The following is a 21,677-nucleotide window of genomic DNA, read 5'->3' as shown; positions in this document are numbered from 1 at the left end:
ATCTCTTGAATAAAACATGAATTTAAAGCTGCACTTCAGTGCAGTACTGCAGTGGTCATTTAAAGTGTGTGTAGTGTTTCAGCAGAATGCTGTGTGCTCCGGGAGCGCTTGTTCTCAGGATGCCTCAATGGGACTGTCCAGCCCTTGTGGCTCCACAAGCATGCAATGGGGGTTGCAGTAGGGTGGAGTACTCGCTTGCCTTGGCTGCTGGTGCATGTTTCTCCAGAACAGGAGTGAATCTTGGAGCAGCCAGCAGGTAATGCTTCATAGTACATGTTGCTGCCATCAATAATGGGAATACAGTCCAGTGTTTTTCCTTTTACTTAATCTGACCTTCCCCTAACCTCTTGCAGATACGGTCTTACTAACAAAAATGCAGTTTACCACTGAAGTGCTACAGACTACTTAAAAGCTTTGCCCCGGGCCCAGTATTTTAATGATCACTCCCACTTGGGTATTTCTGGGTTTTGTTGCTGTTGTCAACAGCTATTTTTACAATCATCAGCTTGATGGTTTCCTAGTTATATTTAAAAAGTGTTTTCAGTCCAACTTCAGAGACTTGTGTTTCAACTTAGTAGTAGTGAGGTAGGATGCAGCTGTAATGTTTTTGTGCCATCTGGCTTTAGAGTAGGTTTGATACCATATCATGTCTTTCCATGCAGTAAAGCTCCTGGTTTGTACACCTGGGATTTTGATTTTGTGAAAATCTTGATCTGTCAATAATAAAGACAAGACGGACATCAGTCAGATGTTACCCACATTTTACAAGCCTTCCAGTCCTGTTTACCTGAATAGCTCAATTCTGTAGCGTCACTATTTTGGTATTGCAAATACGGTCTAAGGCCACTACATAAAGTGCATTAAAAGCTTCAGCTGTCTAGCCTAACCCTACATCATTTAATGGAATTATAAAGCATAGCCAAGACCAGGCCATGTTTGGGAATTTTTGTTTGGTGTGGATTTTGTGTGTGTGTATGTCTGTCTGGAATTTTTCTTTAAACACAGGCTAGTTGCAGAAAGGGAATACAATTCCAAATCGTTGTCTACTCCAATTAGAAACAGGACATTAGTCTGAATTCTACCTATGGTTTTGTCCTGTGGGCAGGTAGCTGATGGTTTAAAAAAATACACATCCAGACATAAAGTTCGTTGTATCATCAGTACTGTTGCAGTCTGCCCAAAATGAGTATTTCAGCTCAGTTTTTTGTAGTAGAGTTGCTTGTTGGGTTCTGAGGAACTGAGGTTCTTACATCAACTTGTTAAAGAAATACAGTTACTAGGCAATAATGACAGTTGAACTAGCTGAGGGCAGCTCATGATCCTTTACAATCTACAAATTTACAGGGAATGGAATGGTATTGAGGCTGATGTCTTAAATGGATCAGTTGGAGCAAGCTGCTTTCCATTAGTATTCTGAAAGAATTACAGTATGCTTTATTTTTGGCACATATGAAAATGTAACTGTGTAGCTGCTTCCCAGTTGGGTATATGTAATAGTGCATTAGCAGCTGGCATTACAAAAATCCACAGAGCTCACCTGACACTGCTACTGAAGGAATGGGCACCAAAAAGTTTAGGTGTTTTTTTGGTTTTTTTTTTTTTTTTTTTGTCTCCCCATGTGAGGCCCTAAAGTAGAAATACTTTTGGCTTTCTGGATTTCTCAGTTGTGAGCATAATGAAGTAGCTATGAGAATCTATGCACATGGGCAGTGAAGTAGGTTTAAAGACCTCGTCCTGCAAAGGGTAAGTGCGTGGATTTTAAAATGTTTATGTCATTTAATTGATCATGATCATGCTGACTTAAATATGCACTTCTTTTTTCCCCTCCAAGTTAACAATTTGTCATATGTATCTGATACCTACTGCATGTTTTGGGTGGAGTTTGTGATCTAGCCAGTAGAAAAATCCCATGTGAATACAGATTAGAATAGATGTGTCTCACACTGATGCTTAACCAACAGCAAAAAATAGCATTGCCCCAGTAATGAGACTTTCTGCTATGAATTTACACTTATCAATTTGAGACTCTGGTGAAACCAATAAAGAACATGCAGACATTTATTTAAAGAAATATTTTAATAGAAAATGCTGAGAAAATTGTTCAAATAGTCTGATTTCATTATTGATAATTCATTGTACTTGGCACTATCTTAGAGCTCCCTTTTTAGAAAATGTCATAGGATAAGATCAGTTTTGTTACAGATAAGTGCAAGCAGCCAATGTGACTTCCATGCCAGGGGCGGTTTGTTTCTGCAGCAGGTATAATTTGGCATTTAAGCTTGTATGTGTAGTTCTTACATGATTGGTACAAGTGATTTTTTTAAGTTTGCTCCATTGTCATGCCATGACCAATGAGAACTTTTTAAATACCAGTTTTATATGTTTCAGTTATAAAATTAACATAAAGTATGTGCTGTTATCTAGAAATTATTATTAGTAGTTACTTTCATAATAATATACCTAAACATTCCTTCCTTATCATTAATTACATGCCTTTTAGGCCATCTCTCTTGCAAACCTTTTTAGGAAGTTGTAAGTATGTAAGTGAATAAAACTTTTCCTTTCTAATAGCACAAATAAATGTCAAACCAAAAACCTCTTCATTTGGAGCGCTATCAGAGTGTAACCTCAAAAATTACAAGTATAGATAAACAGTAATTTGGTTCAAGTTAAAGACTACGTAAAACATATATTTTAAAAAATTAAATCTGAAACATTAAAGACACTTAAAAAATACCAGTTAAAAATGCCACAGAGAAAAACTCAAGTACTTCTTGAGGAAGGTATCAAAATGGAAGGAAAAGAGAAGGTACACAAATAAATATCACAGTCACTAAGAAACAGAACAGAAACTCCTTCATCACTGGTCATTTTGTGGAAGAAAGTTGAGAGTAATTTAGTAGCAAAGGATGAAGGTAAGAAAATATTCAATCAGCCACTATTTTTCAGGATGTTTGCAGACTGTGTGTATATGAGTCATAAAATTAAGTGCCAGGTTATCTTTGCTTGGAGTTACGATGCTGAAAGTAGTGAGGAAAAATGCACTAGCCTCCTGGGCCGCTCTCCTCGAAGAAAAACCAGGAAAAGCAGAGCTTCTTCTGAATAAATGCAAAGCATGCAGTTTATCTCTTGAGCCTATGTAAATCCACAGTGAATTTAAGTTGAAAATACACTAGAACTGTAATTTTTCTTTCAGTGCTAGAGAATAAAGTAAGGTCATTTTCCGTATAAAGAGTCAAGTATTCAAGACTAAAACATTTTCTTGCATGTGTAACATTGATCCAAAGTTGACTTTTATCCCTCACTGATGTTCTCCCCTCTGCCCCCCATTACCAGTAACTAAATTCCTAGTTTTAACATAGGTCTATAAAGCTACACTGCACTGATGGTCTAGCTCCTTTAATTCTAACTAAAACTAAACAGATTTTCTCATCTGGAAGCCTCAGCTCATGGACCTTCCAACAGATCACAGCTGCTCGGGTTTGCCAGACTCCTGAACACAGAGTATTTCTCTTCAAGTGTAGTTGTTTGTTTGAACTGCTGTAATGACTGACCTTTAGTTGTCACACAAGTACTCTTATCATCCTTTAAGGCAAAATAAAGGTGATTTTGGTGATCTCCAGTCATGTTACTTTTGTTTCTGCTCTTTTCTGTTGTCTTGTTTCTGTTCAGATTTGGCCAAGTGCTTGGGTATTATGAAAACACTTCCATTGCTACTGCAGTCAATGACATACTGGCGTGGGTTAACAGGTCTACCCTGGTCATCCCTCAGTCTACTGAAAATGTCATGATACAAGTTGTTTAATTTTTGCTTTATCTGGTTGATTAATTTGCTACACTGGGAGTGCTCCTTTTTAAGGCTCTCCTTTTGTGTTTGGAGATTACACACATCTTCTTCCAAGTTAAGAATTGCATTCAGTTTGCGTTTACGGCATTTTTGGGCAGCTACCTTGTTTTTTCCTCTTCGTCTGATGTCACGTAGAAGTGATACCTGAGTTTCTGTCAGCTGGTTCTTTGATAGCATGGCGTTGAAAGAGTCAACAGACATGCTCACAATTTCCTCAACTGAAAATGGTATTCTCAGAGCTTTTGCACGCCACTCGTCTCTGCTCCGGTTTGTAGCAGTAGAATTATGGCACCTCTCCTTTACTTCGTTTGCTTTCTTCATCCACATCTGTTGATAATGCCCTGGAGTGGGTGCTGCTTGACTTGGCAGCTGATTGTAAGTGTGATTATGAAGAAACTGCTGAAGCATGGCTTCTGTAGAACACTCTGCAACACCTGGATATTCCACATGGCTGTGCTTAATGTTTTCTTGGCAGTGGCCACCAACAGCTCCTAAGCCATGTGAAGGAGCAGATTTAACACCACTGCTGTACCCAACAGAATCTTCACAGCAGACTGAATAAGAGGTGGTGCTGTGATCTGAATTCAAAGATAGTCCTGAATCTGAGCCAGGCTCTTCAAAGATCTGAGAAACTTCTATAGGACTAAAGCCTTCCTCCAAAGCCAAAGACATGAGCTTAATTTCATCAAAATTATCATCATGGGCTGTTAGATTTCTAAGGTCAGCAGCTGAAAACAGCCCTGTCAAATTTGACCCATGAAATTGTGATTCTGGATTTGTGATATTAGAGCTTGATTGAGGGAAAAACTCTTGCCTTTGTAAGTGTCTTGGTTTTGAATTTAATTGAGTGGGGTAGTCTGTTCTTAGCAGTGAGGCATCAGGAGGACTGAAACTGTTCTGAAGTGTCTGGGTCAGGTTTATATTGAGGTGTGAGGATGATGGGTCTTGGCCTCCACTAGAAGTAGCAACTTGTGTATCTTCCAGTAAGTTGACCTAGAAGATGAAGGGGGGAAAAATGAGATCTTTCATAAATTGAATGCTTCTACATCTCTCGCCTACACAGTCATGAACATTTTTTAACATTCCACTACTTTATTCTATTAAAGGCAAATTTTTATACGTTAAACTCTTCTTCTAGCTATTTGGAATGCTGTTTCCCATCTGTATAAAGCATAATCTGCATTGGCATATGGCAAAAGGAAGCAGGAAGAGTGCAGAAGTGACTGAAGGAATGGGAGAAGGACTTGCGAAGGACAGTGGGGGACTAATGAGGGTTGAGAGGGGAAAAATGGGACTATTGCCAAGTGTACAAACTATGGCCTATGTGTTCTGTCTGATCTGATCTAAGAAAAGTCCTGCTGGGAGGAGTGGTCATGACCCTTCCCTGGCAGTGGTATTGATGATTCAAGGGTGAGCTGGTTCAAGGTGCTACACTGTTAAAACCCAAACTTCTTAAAGAAGATGAACAGCTCATCTGCAGAAGTTAACCAGTAAGGACAGCGGTGAAGAAAAGAGTGGAAGTCAGGAATATTAAGACTGTGCTTTTGCAGTCTCACTACTTATTTCACAGTTTATGTTTTCAGGGATGTGAGGTGCCACATTTGGTTTAGTTCCATTTAACTGAAGTCTATTGTATCCAAAACTCAGCTGAACTGTTTTATTGATCAGTTTGGAGGTAACATCCCACCACCAAGTCACAACTTTTGTGGATGTCTTGACTTTAAATTACTACTCAGGGTTTTTTTACAAAGCCAAAGCTGACATATGATGCCTCAGCCCTCATGTTCAAACAATAAACTGGACTGGTAATGCTGCAGTAGCACTAAGGTCCACCTTTTGAGGACCTGAGTTAGAGTTGCTGGGTCTTAGAAGCACAAAAGCAGAGTAGTCATGAAACAGATCGATACAAAGTACTTGAGAATGTAAATACTTTGAGTAGGAAGTGTATAGGATTCCTCCATAGTTGAGTGTCCTTACTGTGTTTCAGGAAAGAACTTTCTGATTGCCATTCAGTGAACATGTAAAAAGCACTTTCCACAGGGAAGGAATGATGTACTGTAAGGACTAGAACATCTTAAGTTTCCTATTATGTTTACTGGGAGCTCAGGTAACAAGGAGGTGATCTTGCCTTATTTCTCCTAGGGAGTTACCTTGTACTAGACCACCTGCAGCCTGTGGGACAGAGATGCTATTTTTAACTAATCCTTTGAAAATAGTGATTCTTAGTAAGTCAGCTATCAAAAGATTCCACTCATTGTAAAGTCTTCATACTTAGCAGAAACAATCAATCCATATTCAACAGAAAGATTGTCACAAGATGGCAGTGCATTAATGATGTTAAATAAAATATGCAATGTGTTACTATGTATTGTAATAGCTTTATAAAGGCTACAGCCAAACTCCTTTCAAATTTTGAAAACAGAGAAAACTAAGCTGATGAACTTCTACATCTCATTAGCGTACAATCCATTTCCAGAGCTGAACAGAAGAGGAGGCTAATTCGTAGGCTAGAAGGTCCTATCCAAGCTAGAGATTCCCAAAACCAGATAAGCATGGAGTTATAAGGAAAACACTAATGACCCTGGAAGAGGATCCTATGATGGGAAGTGTATGTAAAATGCCCTTGAAGTATTGTAAAAAAAGGAATGTAGGGAGTACCTCATGGTCAACATTGCAGCTATGAGCTGTGGGAGGTGGGGGAGACTTCAGTTAAGATAACTACTGGTTTTTGTGAAGATGGGCACACAGAAAGTATCAGAAGGCCACAAGATTTAAAATACAAAAAACCCCAAAACACTAAATGGGTTTTACTGCTAATGCTGATTTGACTTGATTTTCAGTGAAGATGATCTGCTGTTCTTGAGAGTAGCAACCCTATAAGCACTTGTCCCTATATTTATGACAAATGTAATCTTTCACCACAAATACAATAAATAAATGTGTAATAAATGTAATAAATCAGTGTTGCTCTAGAGAAACACACCAAGAGCTGCTGAATAAATACAAACTCATATTAGGCTTCAGAAAGGCAACTATTAGTTGAAGTAATTGAGTTGTCCAGTGGCTCCATCCAACTCTGAACACCAGATCACAGTAAAGACACAGCTCTTATACCAGACAAGTTGCTGGGGAAAATTTTTGAAGTAAAGCCAATGAGAGCTGCTGTAAAAGGTGGATAGTAGCATCTTTAGCAGTTTCAGGTCAGTTTTACTACATCGGTTTGCCAATATATTCCCAGAGTGGGTAGGGTAGGCTGTGGTGGTTTTATTTGATAAAACAGAGTAATTGCTGACTCTATTAAAATCTATTGGCAATACCTGTATCTTCTCATTTACCTCTAGCATGTTTTCCACCTGTGATGACAGAAGCTGTAAATAGCCCTCTAAGGTGAGAAGGGAATCTACATGGTTGCTATTGCTCTGTAACAAAAAGAGAAACATAGTGTAAGGCACGGTTATTTCATCTAAAAGGAGGTAAAAATCAAAGTCTGAGAGGAAAAAGAGAACAGTGCAATACTGCTGCTGACCCCACCATCAAGTCTTTATCCTGATGGGAGATGACATGTTGCTAGAATGAGCAGAACAGCTCCATGGCCTGAGCATCCCTACTCTGCCCACAACAGCAGAACTGGGCTCTCCTCTGAAGCTGTACCTCCCCACTAGTGTGGAAAAATCAGGTACTTTTTCAAAGCCAAGCTCTCAGGTGAGTGGCAAACAGAGAGGCTGGCAAGACACCTGGATCGGATGTTCTCAGCTCTCACAAGGTCTCAAGAAAATTGAGTGCTCTTTTCATTGCAGCTCTTACAGAGAACAGAACTGAAGAGTTCAGTGTCCCAAATGTAATTTTACATCTGAGCATCAAGCTTTATATAAATGGTGAGAGCAGTATAATTTAGCATCCATGTCTTTAGTGTTCATAGGCAAAACCATCCTTGCCCACAAACACACTTTCACAACAGAGAAAATAAACCCAAATTAAAAAATAATTAGTTGCAAGTGTTGTCTGTAAAGCTCTGAATATTTCAACTACTCAAAAAATAGTGGGGGATTGAGGGAAGGAGGCAATTTTCAAAAAGGTGTACAAGGGCATCATTCACAAAGCATTGTCTGAAGTGAGCATTTCTTTCCTGCCCTGGCAAGGAACACTTCAAATAAAAAGAGAAAATAAATGATTCCTTTCAAAACTCACTACTATTTATCTTAGTGATAAGTTCTGTATCGTCCCTCACTTCCTCCTCAGTTTTCCCTTCTTCCCTTTTTTTCATCACTTACTTGATTTATGTCTTTCTCGTCTTCTTGCAGTTCCAGCTGATCCTCTCCTGGAGGTGGACAGCAGTCATCCAAAGCTCTCCGACATGCTTTCAGGTCAACATCCTGAAGACACAAATAAAACAGTTCTATTCCACAGCATGCTCTCAAAATTCATCTTTAAAAGGCATTTTTTTTTCTCCAGTGATAGCCTTCCAAATAAAATATGCACTGAACAGGTCATATGGATGAACTGAGTGTGTAGACTTTGGGGCCAGAATAAGACCAGTGTCAGTTCAGGGGCGCAGCTACCACCTCTTGTTTTGGTGCCCAGGCACTGAACCCATCTGCAGCAGAAATGGACACTGGAAACAAATTCCTCTAAACCAGACAAACAACCATGATATGATTTCATTAAAAGTTTGGACTATCAGTGTCTTTTGGAGGTCATTTCACAACAACATATCCAAGCCAGATAGATACTCAATGATGGAATCATAAAACAGGCAATTACACCTAACCAGTAAGCAAAATCCCTTGCTTAGTTGTATTGTAATAGCAACTCTGTTTCTCATCACTTCCATGTAGACATTACCCATTTTCATTTACCCAAGTGATGGAGTTTTTTTAATCTTCAGTGATGAGATTGTTCAAATTTAGGGGCCTCAGAAGCAATTCCCAAGTTTTATTTTTATTTATATTCGTATCATCTGACTTCTTCATTGTTTACTATATAGGGCTGGAGTATTGTTAGAGTAAGAAGGAAGCAGTGCTAATTCCTATTTTTAAAAGGTGTATATTTATATTTAAAAATATTTTCATATTTCAGCTTTTTCAGGGCCAGTCTGTATTATTAAAATGTGAAACTGAGAGGAGTGGCAGCCAGGAAACCAAGTGGCCACACTGCATTAGTTCCAGGTATTCCAGAAAAATGCTATGGCGGGAGCAGTAAAGACAAGTTTTCAACAGCAGCAAAGATAATGAGATAGTGTTCAGTTCTAAAAATCTCAGCAAACAATTTACTTTACAGGTTTGTTATGAAAGCATAAACTACATAAAACCCGCAGTTGTAATAGTCATCAAAACATATAAGAGTTTTTAAATTGTTCCTTCATACAAAACACATTAAAAAGTCAATACAAAAAGTTCAAAAACAGGACTCTGGAGAAAAATTAAATATAACTTTACAACAAATCAACATTATTTTCAGTTTTGTACATTCTATTTAAATATTTAAAAATATGAAAACCAATTTCATTTTAAACTAATTTTGTTTGTTGGCTTTCAATTTTTCTGTGCTTTTCTTTCTAGACTGGAAAAGAACTTTAGCTTTATAAACAGCCATTTGTAAAAACAAATAGATCTACTGGGCACTCATCTGTCATTCTGATGCAAGAATGAAGAGTTTCCTTCAGTGATGCCTAACACAGTTTCTACTCATTAGAAATTATATTCCAGTACATTATGTCTTCTTTGTCAGCTGCATCTGGAAACAACCAGATGATTTCTTATTGCCAAATATGAGAAAACAAATTTGCTTGCCTAAAACCAGACATACACACATACAAAACAACAATAGCAGCAAAACAAACCTCCTAACCAACAGATTTCTCTATGCAGTTAAACAGGAGAGGGCATTTACTACACAAGACACTGAGAACATGGCAAGTAGTTACTTGCAAACACTTAAATGAGTCCAAAGGAGCAGATCACAGGAACAAAGTTAGTCCCATACTTACGTGCTTGCAAGATCAGGGCTAGGCTTTAATTTTACAGAGAACAACCTAATACTTGTCAAATTAATGTGACCTGTTAATATTCCAATTAATAAAATTCATGATCATCAAAAGTGAGCAAGAAGTCAAGGACAACTGCTATCAAAGACCTTAAGCAGGCTTCTCTGGAGCCAAGTGGCCTGGAAAGCTGCTGCTGTGGCAGAGCATTCAGCTCCTGGATAACACGGCAAATTCATTACTCTACTGGCTGCAGAAGAGGCAAATACAGGAAATAGTTAGAAATGTGGTATCTATAACGTGATGGCTCTAAAGACCAACTGCAAGCACTGGGTTTGTATACAGAAGGTATATGAGTGACAAACTTTTAAAATTTGTCACTCCTTTAAAAATTTCCAGGGTATAAACCTATTCCTCTGCCAGGGAAAAGAAAAGCTGGGGGTAGCTTTGGGAAGAGCTCATGGTATGTCCTTACAGATAATTCAAAATCCTCACAGTTTAACTTTCTTACAGTGGAAATCTGACTGCAGATGATGCTGGTCTGCATAATCTACAATGGAGATGGTCCTTCCCCCAAATCACTGTGAGGACAACTAAATTTCTGATGTACCTAATGGGACATCTCCTTTCTGAAGGGAAACTAAATGCTCCTGAAGCTCACAGAAATGTGTGAAAACTGTCTTGCATTAATTTCCCCAAGATGTCAAAGATAACTGAATCTTCAGGTCTTTTCTTATATAAAACTGCTGACTGCTAAGGAAATGGAGAATATTTCCAACTACAAATTTTAGAATTTATCTGAAGTCTACATTAATTTTTATGTATCTTTTAGGAAAAAAATATTTATCTATTTTCTCTACTCAGCCATAGATGGTGTCATGGTACCCACAGTTTCCAGGCTGAGAGCCACCAACTGCAGTACAGGATCACAAACCATTTTGCCTAAAGGACTCTTGGCCTTAAGCACAGAATGGAGGTCAGAATCTCCCTCTGATCTTTGCATAGAGCTCCTGCTGACGTGAATGGAGCAGAAGTGCCAGTGGGGAAGGGAGGGAAGCAGAGTCTCACACTTGCAGTCATGCCCATTCCCTGTGGCTTACCAAAGGGAATGTCTCATGTCTTCTGAGTGAGCTTCCTAATGCTGCCCTGTGTGGCTCTGAAGATTATTCTTATTAACACCATTTCTTCCTCCAGCAGATGATATTAAAAGATACTCATGGCTGTTCACAGCGATTATTACCACAATAAGTTTTCCATCCTTTCAAAAAACCTGTTTTCAGCACTACCAGAGCACTTGCTGAAGGATCCTGGCCCTGCAGCCAGGTTTTCACAACAGTGGTGGCATAGATACAGCACATGTAAGATATTTCACATCACAAATTTTCACCTAGGGGATCATTTCAGCAAAAGCCTCTATACAGCAATCAACCAGAACCTTTTTGCCTTCGTTTCTCTGTTTAGTCTTTTCACAAAAATCCCCTGGATTATGCTGGTTTTTGCATAAACCAGGTATCCCCTGGTTTTTGCTTTTTGTTACACCTCACACCAGCTTGTTAGTCTTCCTGAGTGATGATGAATGACTGAACAGCACAGCTCAACAACAATGCTTCCTTCCATGCCTGTTGTATCACTTGGGACTGACTGCTGGATTACTGCTATGGGGAGAATAGGAGGGGTGTCTCCCCAAGAAACAGCCACACTATGTTTTTGAATAAGGCATTTCATTAAAGATACCTTAATTCTACAGACTGGATGTACATCCATTGACAAAAGTTTTATTACAGAGGATACTAATGTAATGACAAGAAGGATTAGGCATAGATCCTATTTATTCAGCGCTGTGCTGCCACATTCAGTGTTTCTGTCCTTTCCATCCTTATTCTTCAACAAGGGTAACAGAAGAAACAGTCATAGAGCTACAGCTCTAGAGGGCACTGAGCCCAAGAAACCGGGAAAGCACACGGTTGTCTCTGTATAGAGAAAAAGACTTAATTTTTGCTGATCACAGAAGACGTAACGATACCACCAAACCCATCGACTGCAGGAACCTTTCCCTTTCTACCACTGGAGGGTGTGGAAGTTCCTGCCTCCAACAGCAGGCTGCTCCCAAATGGTAAACTGCAACCCTACCTGAGGGCAACCTTCGATTTGCATTTGGAAGGACTTCTGTGCAAGCACAAAGCCAGAGAGCGACACTAAAATTCTTGTCATAAAATAATAATAAAAAAATAAAATCCCAAGTATCTGAAATTTTCATCTTGCTTCCGTCACTTACTGTTTTCAGCTGCATTAAAGAACACAGTCTGAGACTGAGTATGATTTACTAAATTATCCACCAGCCTTGTATGTGGGGGGCTGGGCTCTAACTGTGCACCTGCCCTTTCCCTAAGGTACAGCTCACCACAGGTCAGCTATAGGCTTCAGTTTGTCAAAATGAGAAATAGTAGTTTATGTCAAATCTCCTACTTAAGGAGGGCCAAGAATCAATGTGGAAGTGAGAGAAAGTATGGTTTTGTGGGTGGCCTGGCCTGCACTTAATTGGAAGCATGCTGCCTGCTCCAGCAGGTTTCCAGAGTTTTTTTACTCTATGTTAAAAACAGAGCCTTCAGATTCCAATTACGTAAATCACAGTATTGATCTCAGCATGAACTGGGTGCATTGTACATCAAACTATCCTCCACATATCTCCTCCCCTTGCTTCCTACACCTATGTTTCATTTGCTGTCCTTAAAAGAATGTACAGGGAGCACAGCCTGTAATGACACCAAAATACGAAAAGGTCTCCTGTGGTGTATTGGATGGGTGAAGAAGATCCCTCTGAAGGGGCAAGCAGAAAGCATAATAAATCTCTTTTCAGCTATTGATCTGTGTGCAGTTGGCACCCAGGACTAGAACTAGACAACCCAGGGCTACAAGTGCACAGAAATACTTGAACTAGCTCTGGAGTAACAGAAAGGTCTTGCTGGAACAGAGCAGAGCAGACAAGGTGGCTTGCCTGGGTGCACAGACAGCACTGAGAGACAGGGGGTACCTGCCCCTGCAAAGCTGTTTCATTGCAGTCACACTCAGAGTTATCACTACAAATATCCCAGTGCTGGAGCAAAGGTACACAACCCCTATTACTTGCAAAAGAACGTGGGGTTTTTTTTTTGGTGCTGTTTACTCATGTATCCTGTTAATGTGGTATCTTCTACATTATGCTCTCTTTATTTTAGTTGTTAAGTTTTAAACTGCTCATTAACCTTCAAGATGATTTTCTACAAACTTTTGTCCCTTCTCCATTACTAACTGCACTTCTCAGTGGAAATAGCCCTCTCCTCGTTATTAGCTGAAAAGATGTGGCACAGACATGGCACTCTTTGCCATGTTTTGAATAATTAAGTAGCATTTCCAGAATAGAATCATAGAACAATTTGTATTGAAACGATGCTTGAAATTTGCACAATGCCAGCAGAAGTTAAGCAAAACAGTTTCTAGTAACATAACCTGTAGTTTCACTTTACTACTTGGTAGAATTAAATAAAATTAATAATTAAATAAAATGAGGTGTATCTGATATAATTCAGCTCTAATTTTAGTGATCTTGCTCTTTGCCTGTGTACTTTAAATATGTGATAATAATCTTACAAACTGATATCTACTTAATAGATAAGAAAAATAGAAAGAAAAATATTTCTTGCTGTTTCTCTATAGTCATAATAAGTCCTAAAATATCCTGAAAACACCAGAACAGAAGAGTACTTTATTTTTTGAAATACAGCTAGGGTTTAGGATGTGTGGGGGGTGGAATGATGGATGGACACACCAAGTATCAAAGTAAATTCCATGTTATGGCTAGACTTAAAAATGACAATAAACAATGCTAGGTAAGCAATGCAACCGAGTAAATCAAATGGTTCATAGATGTGACTCCAAATGTGGCAGCTGTCAAACATTTATGACCTATCTACTCTAAATCCTTATAGTGCCATCTGGGCTGTAACCAAACACTCCCTGTGAGAGCCCTCCTGTGTGCTGCAGTGAGATGATAGCACCTCTCCAACCACATGCATTTCAGGGCTTCAGATAGCATGGGCCAGCTGTGTCAGCTATTACAAAACACACATTCTGTGTGCACTCTGTTCCAACACAAAATTAACACCAACCTACTCCCCAGATGGAGGCAGAGACAGGTACATGTTGAAGACACAGAGACTGATTGTGTTGTCATTGACTTCAATTCAAACAAAGTTTTCAGGCTGAAAATAGCTCAATAAGCCCTCCAAAATGAGCTTTTAACACCACTTCTAACAAATACACCAAACAGGTGCACACTCCAGCCATTTGGTCCTGTGCACAAGTTTTTCACCAGAAACCGACTTCATTGTAATGGCAGACAACATAAAAAATAGAAATTTTCAGTTTCCCTCGAAGTTGCTAAATAGAGCTTAAAGCCTAAGCAGCAAAATAGATAAAAGAATGCAAAAGTAGACAGACAGGATGCTAAACACAGCTGGAAGCAGTGGATAAAGAGATAATGAGGAATATATTGGCTTTTGTGGCAAAGCCACATAAGAAGAAGTAACAGCGCATGCCCTAAGCCAAGTTCATCTGTCACACTGGGGGCACTCAGTGAGTGTGACCACCAGAGACTCCTCCAGACAACCCTCTAGGACCATAAAAGGGCTTCCAGTAAGAGGCACATGCATGCAAATTAGTTCTCAGAAAAGTGATACTTATGTATTAGTGTACTCACTGTAGTGAATATGTATGGTCCTGATGGAAAAAACATCTTCTTGTAAAGTTTCACAATACATTCGATTAGAGGAGATATTCTCTATTCTAATACATTAGATTATAGGGTGTGTTCAGCACACTGAGAATAAAGAATGCCTGCTTTCTAATACTTCCAGTTGTGTTTGAAAGTTTGTTTTCTGTCCAATTTCGGTATCAGTAAAGCATGCAACATCCCTGAGAGTAAATGTGCTGAGGGTAATTAAATTTACACAGTCACTCTTTCAGACAGAGCATGGTAAAAAAAACAAAAAAACAAAAAAACAAAACCAAAAACAAAACAAAAAAAAAAAAAAAAAAACCAAAAAAAAAAAAAAAAAAAAAAAAAACCAAAAAAAAAAAAACAAACAACAAAACAAAAAACCAACTAAAAAACAAAACCACCCAAAACAAACCCAAAAATCTCTTTCTATGCCTCTGGTGCTCCAAGATGCTTTTTTTTTTGTGGTCCATGAACTACTTGACATCAGGGTTCTGTAAGATACCTCCCCTCTTCCTGCTCTACCTTTACCATAGGCTGGTTGTATACCCTTAACTGGCAGTAGTCAGTACTGAATAAAGACAAAATTACCCAGGGACCTTTTTAGACAAAATTACCCTTTCAGATAAAACTTTGTCTGCAATTCAGTTCCAGATGTCTTCCTTTTGAGTCTTCCCGGCAAACATACTTTCTCTGGTATCTAGCTTACACAACTCCCAGCTTTTCCAAGCTACCAGCCTCTCTACAACACCAAATGCCTGACAACTCACAGATCTGAATAGGGAGCACTGTTAAAGTCACAGTCTGACAACTCAGCTCCTCTAGGATTTGAGTATCTTCACTTTCCCTGTGACCCTCACCTCTAATTCCTCTTCAAATTTCCACATTTACCACACTCTAATTCTTCCTTCTTTATGCCTGATATTCCCATCATGCACTTTTCATCCACCCCCTGCAATGGCAATACCTTGGCTACTCTCCAGAGAGCAGGAAAATGCTGTTGTAAGTCAGCCCAACACCACAACTTCAACTTCCTCCAACACCCTCCCTGAACACTCCTTTGACTAGGCTTTTTCAAACCCTTGCAAGACTAAGTTCGAGGCTCTTCTCTTAGGAAGATAAGTTCTCTTTCTGGAACATCATGAAGTCCTCCCCCCACCTCCTTAAGGTGAGATCTGGCTAACAGGTAAGGGCCATTCACAAGCAGGGACCCATCCCATTTATCTACTTCCAGATGTCTCTCCCCAGCAATACTGCCATGTCCTCCTGCTCAATGAATCCAAAAGAATAAAACAAAAGAGTAATTTGAAATATGTTCTGTAAATTAAGCACACAGCTTCAGTGGGAAGCTCTGAAATGGATTACAGAAACAGCCTTTGGAGAAAAACCTTCAGAGTAAAGCCTACCTGGTTCCTACTTAACTTTCACTTTACCAAACTTTGACACTCACCAAGAAAAAAAAATCCATAACCCAAATCATTCTCACTTTATATAAATACTTCAACTGATGTTCAAAGTCTGCTATGAATTCCCCCCTTACAGTGCTTTAATACCATAAAACTCTGCCTCTGATGGTGTTGAAAGAACTGTGCTTGTATGGGGTGTTACATAACCTCATACTCAGTTTGACTCAAACAGCCCTTTCTAAAAAGTAACATAGAGACAACAATATAAAAAATACAAATTATCCACTGTGCATCTTCTTCCTTAAATTTTGCAATTCATAAACAACAGCAATGTTATGCTGTTAATTATTAATGAGAGCAGGTGTTGTTTAATCAACAGCAGGAATTCAGCTCTTGGGAAGGGCCTCAAAGATCTGTTGAAAGAATGCAATACATTCAGATATAACAAACCTACTTGACTCGTGTGGGAGCAGAAGCTTCCTTCTCTATTTCACCCTGAGCTGAAGCTCATTTCACATGGAGTGCAATGACCTAGCACAGCAACTCCTGCTCTCATTCAGGTACTGCCTCTTCTGCTGGCATGGGCAGCATCACTGCCTGGGGTTCACATGATTTGGAACAAATATTTTTACTGTAAGACTGACACAGAGAAAAAGTTGAAGAGCTACACATTCCATACTTGCTAATCTAAATATTTTTCCCATGTATATTCTGAAAATGATAAAGAAACTATTGATTTTTTAAACTACCTTTCTTCAAATGTCTACATACATACATAAACACACTTGCACACGCAGAAGTACTGTTATACAAAAAAGAAAGGGAAAAGAAAAACTCTGAATCAAGCAGAGCAGTTCTGAATCCTTGTAAGACCTTCAGCTAGGACTGTGTGACAAGCTTCTTGAGACTTTCTCTGTTTGGGAGGGAATACTATTACCATACACATAGGACTGATGTCACACCTTGTAGCACTGAGGCCTCCCGTTTCCCCACACACAGTTTTTAAGGTGCTTTGGAAAATGTGTTTCATTCATTTCTCACATGGACTTAGGGCTTAGTGTAAGAGCTTTCAGAAGTGTTGTTGAGGCAGTGTTACATTGAGAAGCCTAGGAAAATGCAGTTGGCAGAGTCGAGCATGGAATGTGACCCAAGTTATGTGCCTGTAGAATGGCTTCTCTTTTCCCCACCAATATAAGACCTATACTCTGTGTCAGGTACAAGTCTTCCCCTCATCTTTCCTTTTTTTCGGCTCTTTCTGAGCTTAAAACTTCAAAATATACACAGTCACATAGTGCCTCTAAATTTCAGTTTTAGTTTTCCTTAAAAAAAGCTACTTCCTTGAGCAATCCAACAATACTTTACAAGCACATTGGGGAAAAATAAGCAGATATGCCCAGCTTTACCTGTGTAATTCAATGTGGCCTATTCACTGTGATTTACTTGTATGAGTTGGTTTGAGTAGAACAAAAAAATTCAGGTACCCTGTTTTCAGTAGGGGATGTCAGCATTCAAACAGGTGCTGAATATTAAGGAGCAAGTGGTGGTCCCATTATAAACCCTTTCTTAAAAAGAACGCCAGCAAAACCAACCAGGACTGCAATCTCTTTTTCCAGCTAACTGTGAAGAGAAAGACTAGGTGCAGCACAAACACTGAAAATAAAAGTAGCATGAGAAATAATCACCCCAAAGAAAAGACCTGGCTCACTCTTAGGCTTTTTATCTGTTTCCTTAGCAAACATGCCCACTGGAGCCCGAACTCTTGGACTCAGGTGTTCTGCAAAGAGGTAGGGCCTGAATCACCACCTTTCATTACTGCAGAAATGAATCCATTTCCTTGCATGAGCTGATGAATGTTTTTCCAGTTGTCCAAAGCAAATGTTTATTGCTTTTCTATTTATTTTCCTCCAAACTCATGGTTCTCAGGGAGCTTAATCTTAAACATCCCTGAGAACGAAACCTACAAGCTGTGATTGTGTAGCTGACCCAGATCAGAACAGTGAAGAGGCACTAAACTAACACTTAAGCCATAGGGCACATCTACCAACCCTGCTCTGACCTGCTGTAGGGGATGCAGGACAGGGCAGCATGCACAGCACAGAACTTGGAACAAAAAACCTTTTTTAAATGTAGTCTTTGTAGTGGTACAAACACTTCTATCCCTGGTCTTGTTACACATATCCATCTAAGAAAATGAGTAGCAAGACACTGACTTAGTATGAGTACTTTGTCCATTAAAGGGTGTATTTCTGAGGAAGTATATTTTGCTATTTTTATTACTAAAGCAATAAAATATTGTGGGGTTTACATTTCATCAGCAAGCCTATGTTTGATTACAGAAACAAACAGAATGAAATAGTTTGCTGGGAATGTAGTGAATACAAAGGTTAGGGCTGATCCCAGACTGCTGGGCAGCAAACTGAGTGTAGGAACCTACCTACTCACTTTACTCCTTGTCAAAACCAAAGGGCTCAGGCTGTTGTAACACTGCACCTCATCTTAGCACAGGACTGTTTAAACCCCTGCAGTTTAGTATGATTCAACAGCGAGCTTTGGCCACTGAATTAATTTTCATCTGCAGTTGTTTTCAAGGGTAGTTTTAAGCACCAGATCTCAGAAGACAAGGACCAACAGCTTGCATTGTGTTGCCAGAAATGTTCTCACCAGGGACTGGAGTCCAATTAATAAAATCAATCCAGGGATGGCTAAATCCAGCTGCAAACTTTTCATGATGCCACACAATATCAAGCAGAAAAAACCAAATACTTCCATCTGTTTACATAGACTTCTCATCCTGATCTAGTGTGGATAAGAGAAATGCCAAAAATAGCTCAAATCTATGTTTACAAAAGGCAAATTGAAATCACCGAACCACTCTGGAATCCATTACACTATTACAATTACGTTTTGACAACACAAGTAGACTCAGTCAAAGCTACCAAAGGTCACCTTAAAAACAAAGATCTACTTTTTGATCTGTGTTTCATGTTTTGGACCTGCCGTGTGCTTCAAAAGACGTCCGGTGGAAGTGACATGGGAGTTTCTAGACAGATGTCCCTTTATGCTTTATTTCAAGAACTGAACAATGCCTTATCTTGCTCCAATCATTATTTCACTTAAATGCATTGTGGTAAAGAGAGAGGCCCAGAGCTACACTTAGCAAAGAAATGAATCATCTTCTCTCCACATAAAAAGAGTCATCCCTTACAGCCAGGGTGTTGAAACTAGTTTTGCAACTACTTTTGCAACTACTTTACAAAAATAACCAAGTTAACACATGGGGAAAAAGGGAAAAAGAAAAAAATTAAAAGAAAATTTTAAAAGAAAAATAAAACCTATCATGTATGACAAATTAAACAATTACCAGTTGATGCTGGTCCATTAATTCATAATAAGAACCAGCTATTCACAATTGTTCAAAACCAACTTGAAAAATGTTGGTAGTTCAACTTGGTATTTCAAAACGTACTGAACATCAGTCACAAGCCCACCGTCTTGGCATTCCTGTACCTTTTGTATCCACGAAGTGCACCACAAAAGTCACAGATCATAAACTACGCAGGAAACAATGAAACTCTATTCCCAACAGCAATTTAACAGGGAAAAGCCAGCCCCGCAGCTGAGTGGCTTGGCTAATCTTGGAGCTGCATTCTGCACAACTCTTCGGCTCTGTGCAGGACTGGGCACAAGGCGACAGGAGCGCGGCAGGGACTGCACGAGGCGCGAATAACCAGGGACACTGGTCAGCGCTGCCGGCTGCTTATTGCTTCACGGCGAGGTTGAAACTGCCGCGCTGATAACGGAGGGCAGATAAAAGGAGCCCGGAGGTTTGCCCTGGCACAGTGAGACCCTCTGCGTGTAAGAAATGTTCCTGACAAATGCAGTTACCGCATTACTACGCACAGGTGCCCTGCGCCCAGGTGAGGGGTGCACTATGTGAAACACTCTGGAGAAGCTGCGTTTTTGCAGATGCGTGATATTCCTGAGAAGCCCGTGTGCCCACATGAAGAAAACAGAGGCGATGCCGGCGGAAATGCCAAGCAGAACTGTCCGTCCTGGCCTTTACATCCCTGCCCGGCAGGTGACAGCGGCGCTGGGGCGCGGGCTGTGCCCGGTCCAGGGCAGCTCTGCGGGCTGGCCCCGCTCCGGTGCAGGAGGCTCCGCGGTCGCTCCGTCAGCGGAGGCTGCGCGGCAGCCCGGCCCGGCCGCTCGGCGCTTTGCCTCCCGCCGCCCGGACACGGGCAGGGCACGGCCAGTCCCGCACACCGCCGGAGGTGTGTATCCCTCCTGCCCTTTTCTTTTTTTATCTTTGTGGGACGGTGCCTAGCTCACAAAAGCGTTCTCCTTCGCGTCCCCACCGCTGCCCCCCACGGACAGCCCAGACCGCCCCGCTCAGCCGAGGCGGCTCCGGGGTCGCCCGCGCCTCACTTACCTCCGCCATGGGGCAGCCGCCTCGGCCGGGGCCGCCGCCGCCTCATCCTCCTCCCGCGGCGGGGCGGGGCACGGCTCCACCCGGGCGGGGCGGGCGGGGCCGGGGAGCGGGCCCGCGGGCTCCGGGGCTCGGTGCCCCATGGTCGGCCCATGGCTGCCCAGCGCAGGCCCTCGGGGGGCGTGTGGGCTCGGCGGGACGCAGAGCGCAGCCCCAGCTCCGCGGCTCCGCAGCACAAACCCGCCCCCCTCTCCTCTCGCCGCCGCCGCCTCACCGGCCCTTCCCGCGGACGGGAGGCGGTGCCGGGGCGGGACGGGGACGGGCACGGGGGCTCCGCGGGCACGGGATCCCACCTGTGTGCTGGGGGTTCCTGCGTGCCGCGGGCGGGACAGCATGCGGTTGCTGATGCGAGCTGGAAATAAAGGAGACGAGTTACAAGGGGCGGTAGCGAGAAGGAAATTAAAAAAAAAAAAAAAAAAAAAAATTAAGGGATTCTCCACAACCCCCGATCAATAGAATCTCCAAATAAAGTTACAGGATGCAGATACAGGTTTTAACTACAATGAACCTGCTGCTGAAGCATCTCTTCAGTGCCTTTTCTTTCCCACCTATTGAAGTGCATTTCCCTCGGCACATCTACTCAGCACTACAGGAACTAACTCTCTCACACGTTAGAGTTACATTTCCAGTTGTGTTGTCTCTGTCCTCTGAAAAGGTCTCTTATCGCTTCTCATCACTTCTACTTATCTGAGTGTTTCAGACTTGTTTTGGCATTTGCAAAGCGTTAGGCTGTTCGGGCAGACCCTGAAAGTGTCACTTCTCCAGTGATAACTCTGTGTGTAACGGGTGCAGTTGCTCAATTTCGCTGTTATCACAGATGACATTTCCCTTTTTCGGTGGGGTCCAGTGTGATACCACGCAATGAGTGTATTACAGTGTCCCTAACGTTTTATTGCAAAACTTGTTTCTTGAATTCTAACGAAGTAACAGTTTTCTTTAAAAAAATCTAAATGTACTGGAATAGGATACAGTCTTCCATTGCCGTTTTTGGGGGTATTTTTTTGTTGTCGTTGGGGGGTTTTGTGGTTTTTTGTGGTTTTGTTTGGTTGGGTTTTTTGTTTGGTTTAGGGGTTTTGTTTTTGTTTTCTTTTTTTTCTTTTTTTGGTTTGGTTTGGTTTTTTTTGGTTTTTTTTTTTTTTTTTTTTTGATGCCTGAATAAGATCTCTGACTTTTAAAGTGGAAGTAACGTTGATTTTGCCGTGGGA

The 21,677-nt window shown here is 40.8% G+C and overlaps 1 protein-coding gene across 4 annotated transcripts; it reads right to left on the bottom strand.

The window, feature by feature from the left end:
- Positions 1-2,057: 2,057 nt before the first annotated feature.
- Positions 2,058-21,063, bottom strand: NFE2L3 (NFE2 like bZIP transcription factor 3). 4 transcript variants are annotated; one of them, XM_050971435.1, is made up of 5 exons: positions 21,021-21,063; positions 20,766-20,824; positions 8,119-8,220; positions 7,165-7,266; positions 2,058-4,840 (listed from the first exon to the last, which is right to left on the bottom strand). In XM_050971435.1, the coding sequence occupies exons 1-5, from the start codon at positions 21,046-21,048 to the stop codon at positions 3,629-3,631; spliced, it is 1,503 nt and encodes a 500-aa protein (XP_050827392.1). In that variant the 5' UTR covers positions 21,049-21,063; the 3' UTR covers positions 2,058-3,628. The 4 variants fall into 4 exon arrangements, with proteins under 4 accessions (XP_050827392.1, XP_050827393.1, XP_050827394.1 ...); XM_050971436.1 differs by having other exon boundaries at positions 7,183-7,266; XM_050971437.1 differs by having other exon boundaries at positions 20,981-21,054.
- Positions 21,064-21,677: the final 614 nt, after the last annotated feature.

The sequence above is a fragment of the Serinus canaria genome, chromosome 2, assembly GCF_022539315.1.
Source record: "Serinus canaria isolate serCan28SL12 chromosome 2, serCan2020, whole genome shotgun sequence".
NCBI lineage: Eukaryota > Metazoa > Chordata > Aves > Passeriformes > Fringillidae > Serinus > Serinus canaria.
This window is presented reverse-complemented; position numbering and strand designations above follow the sequence as displayed.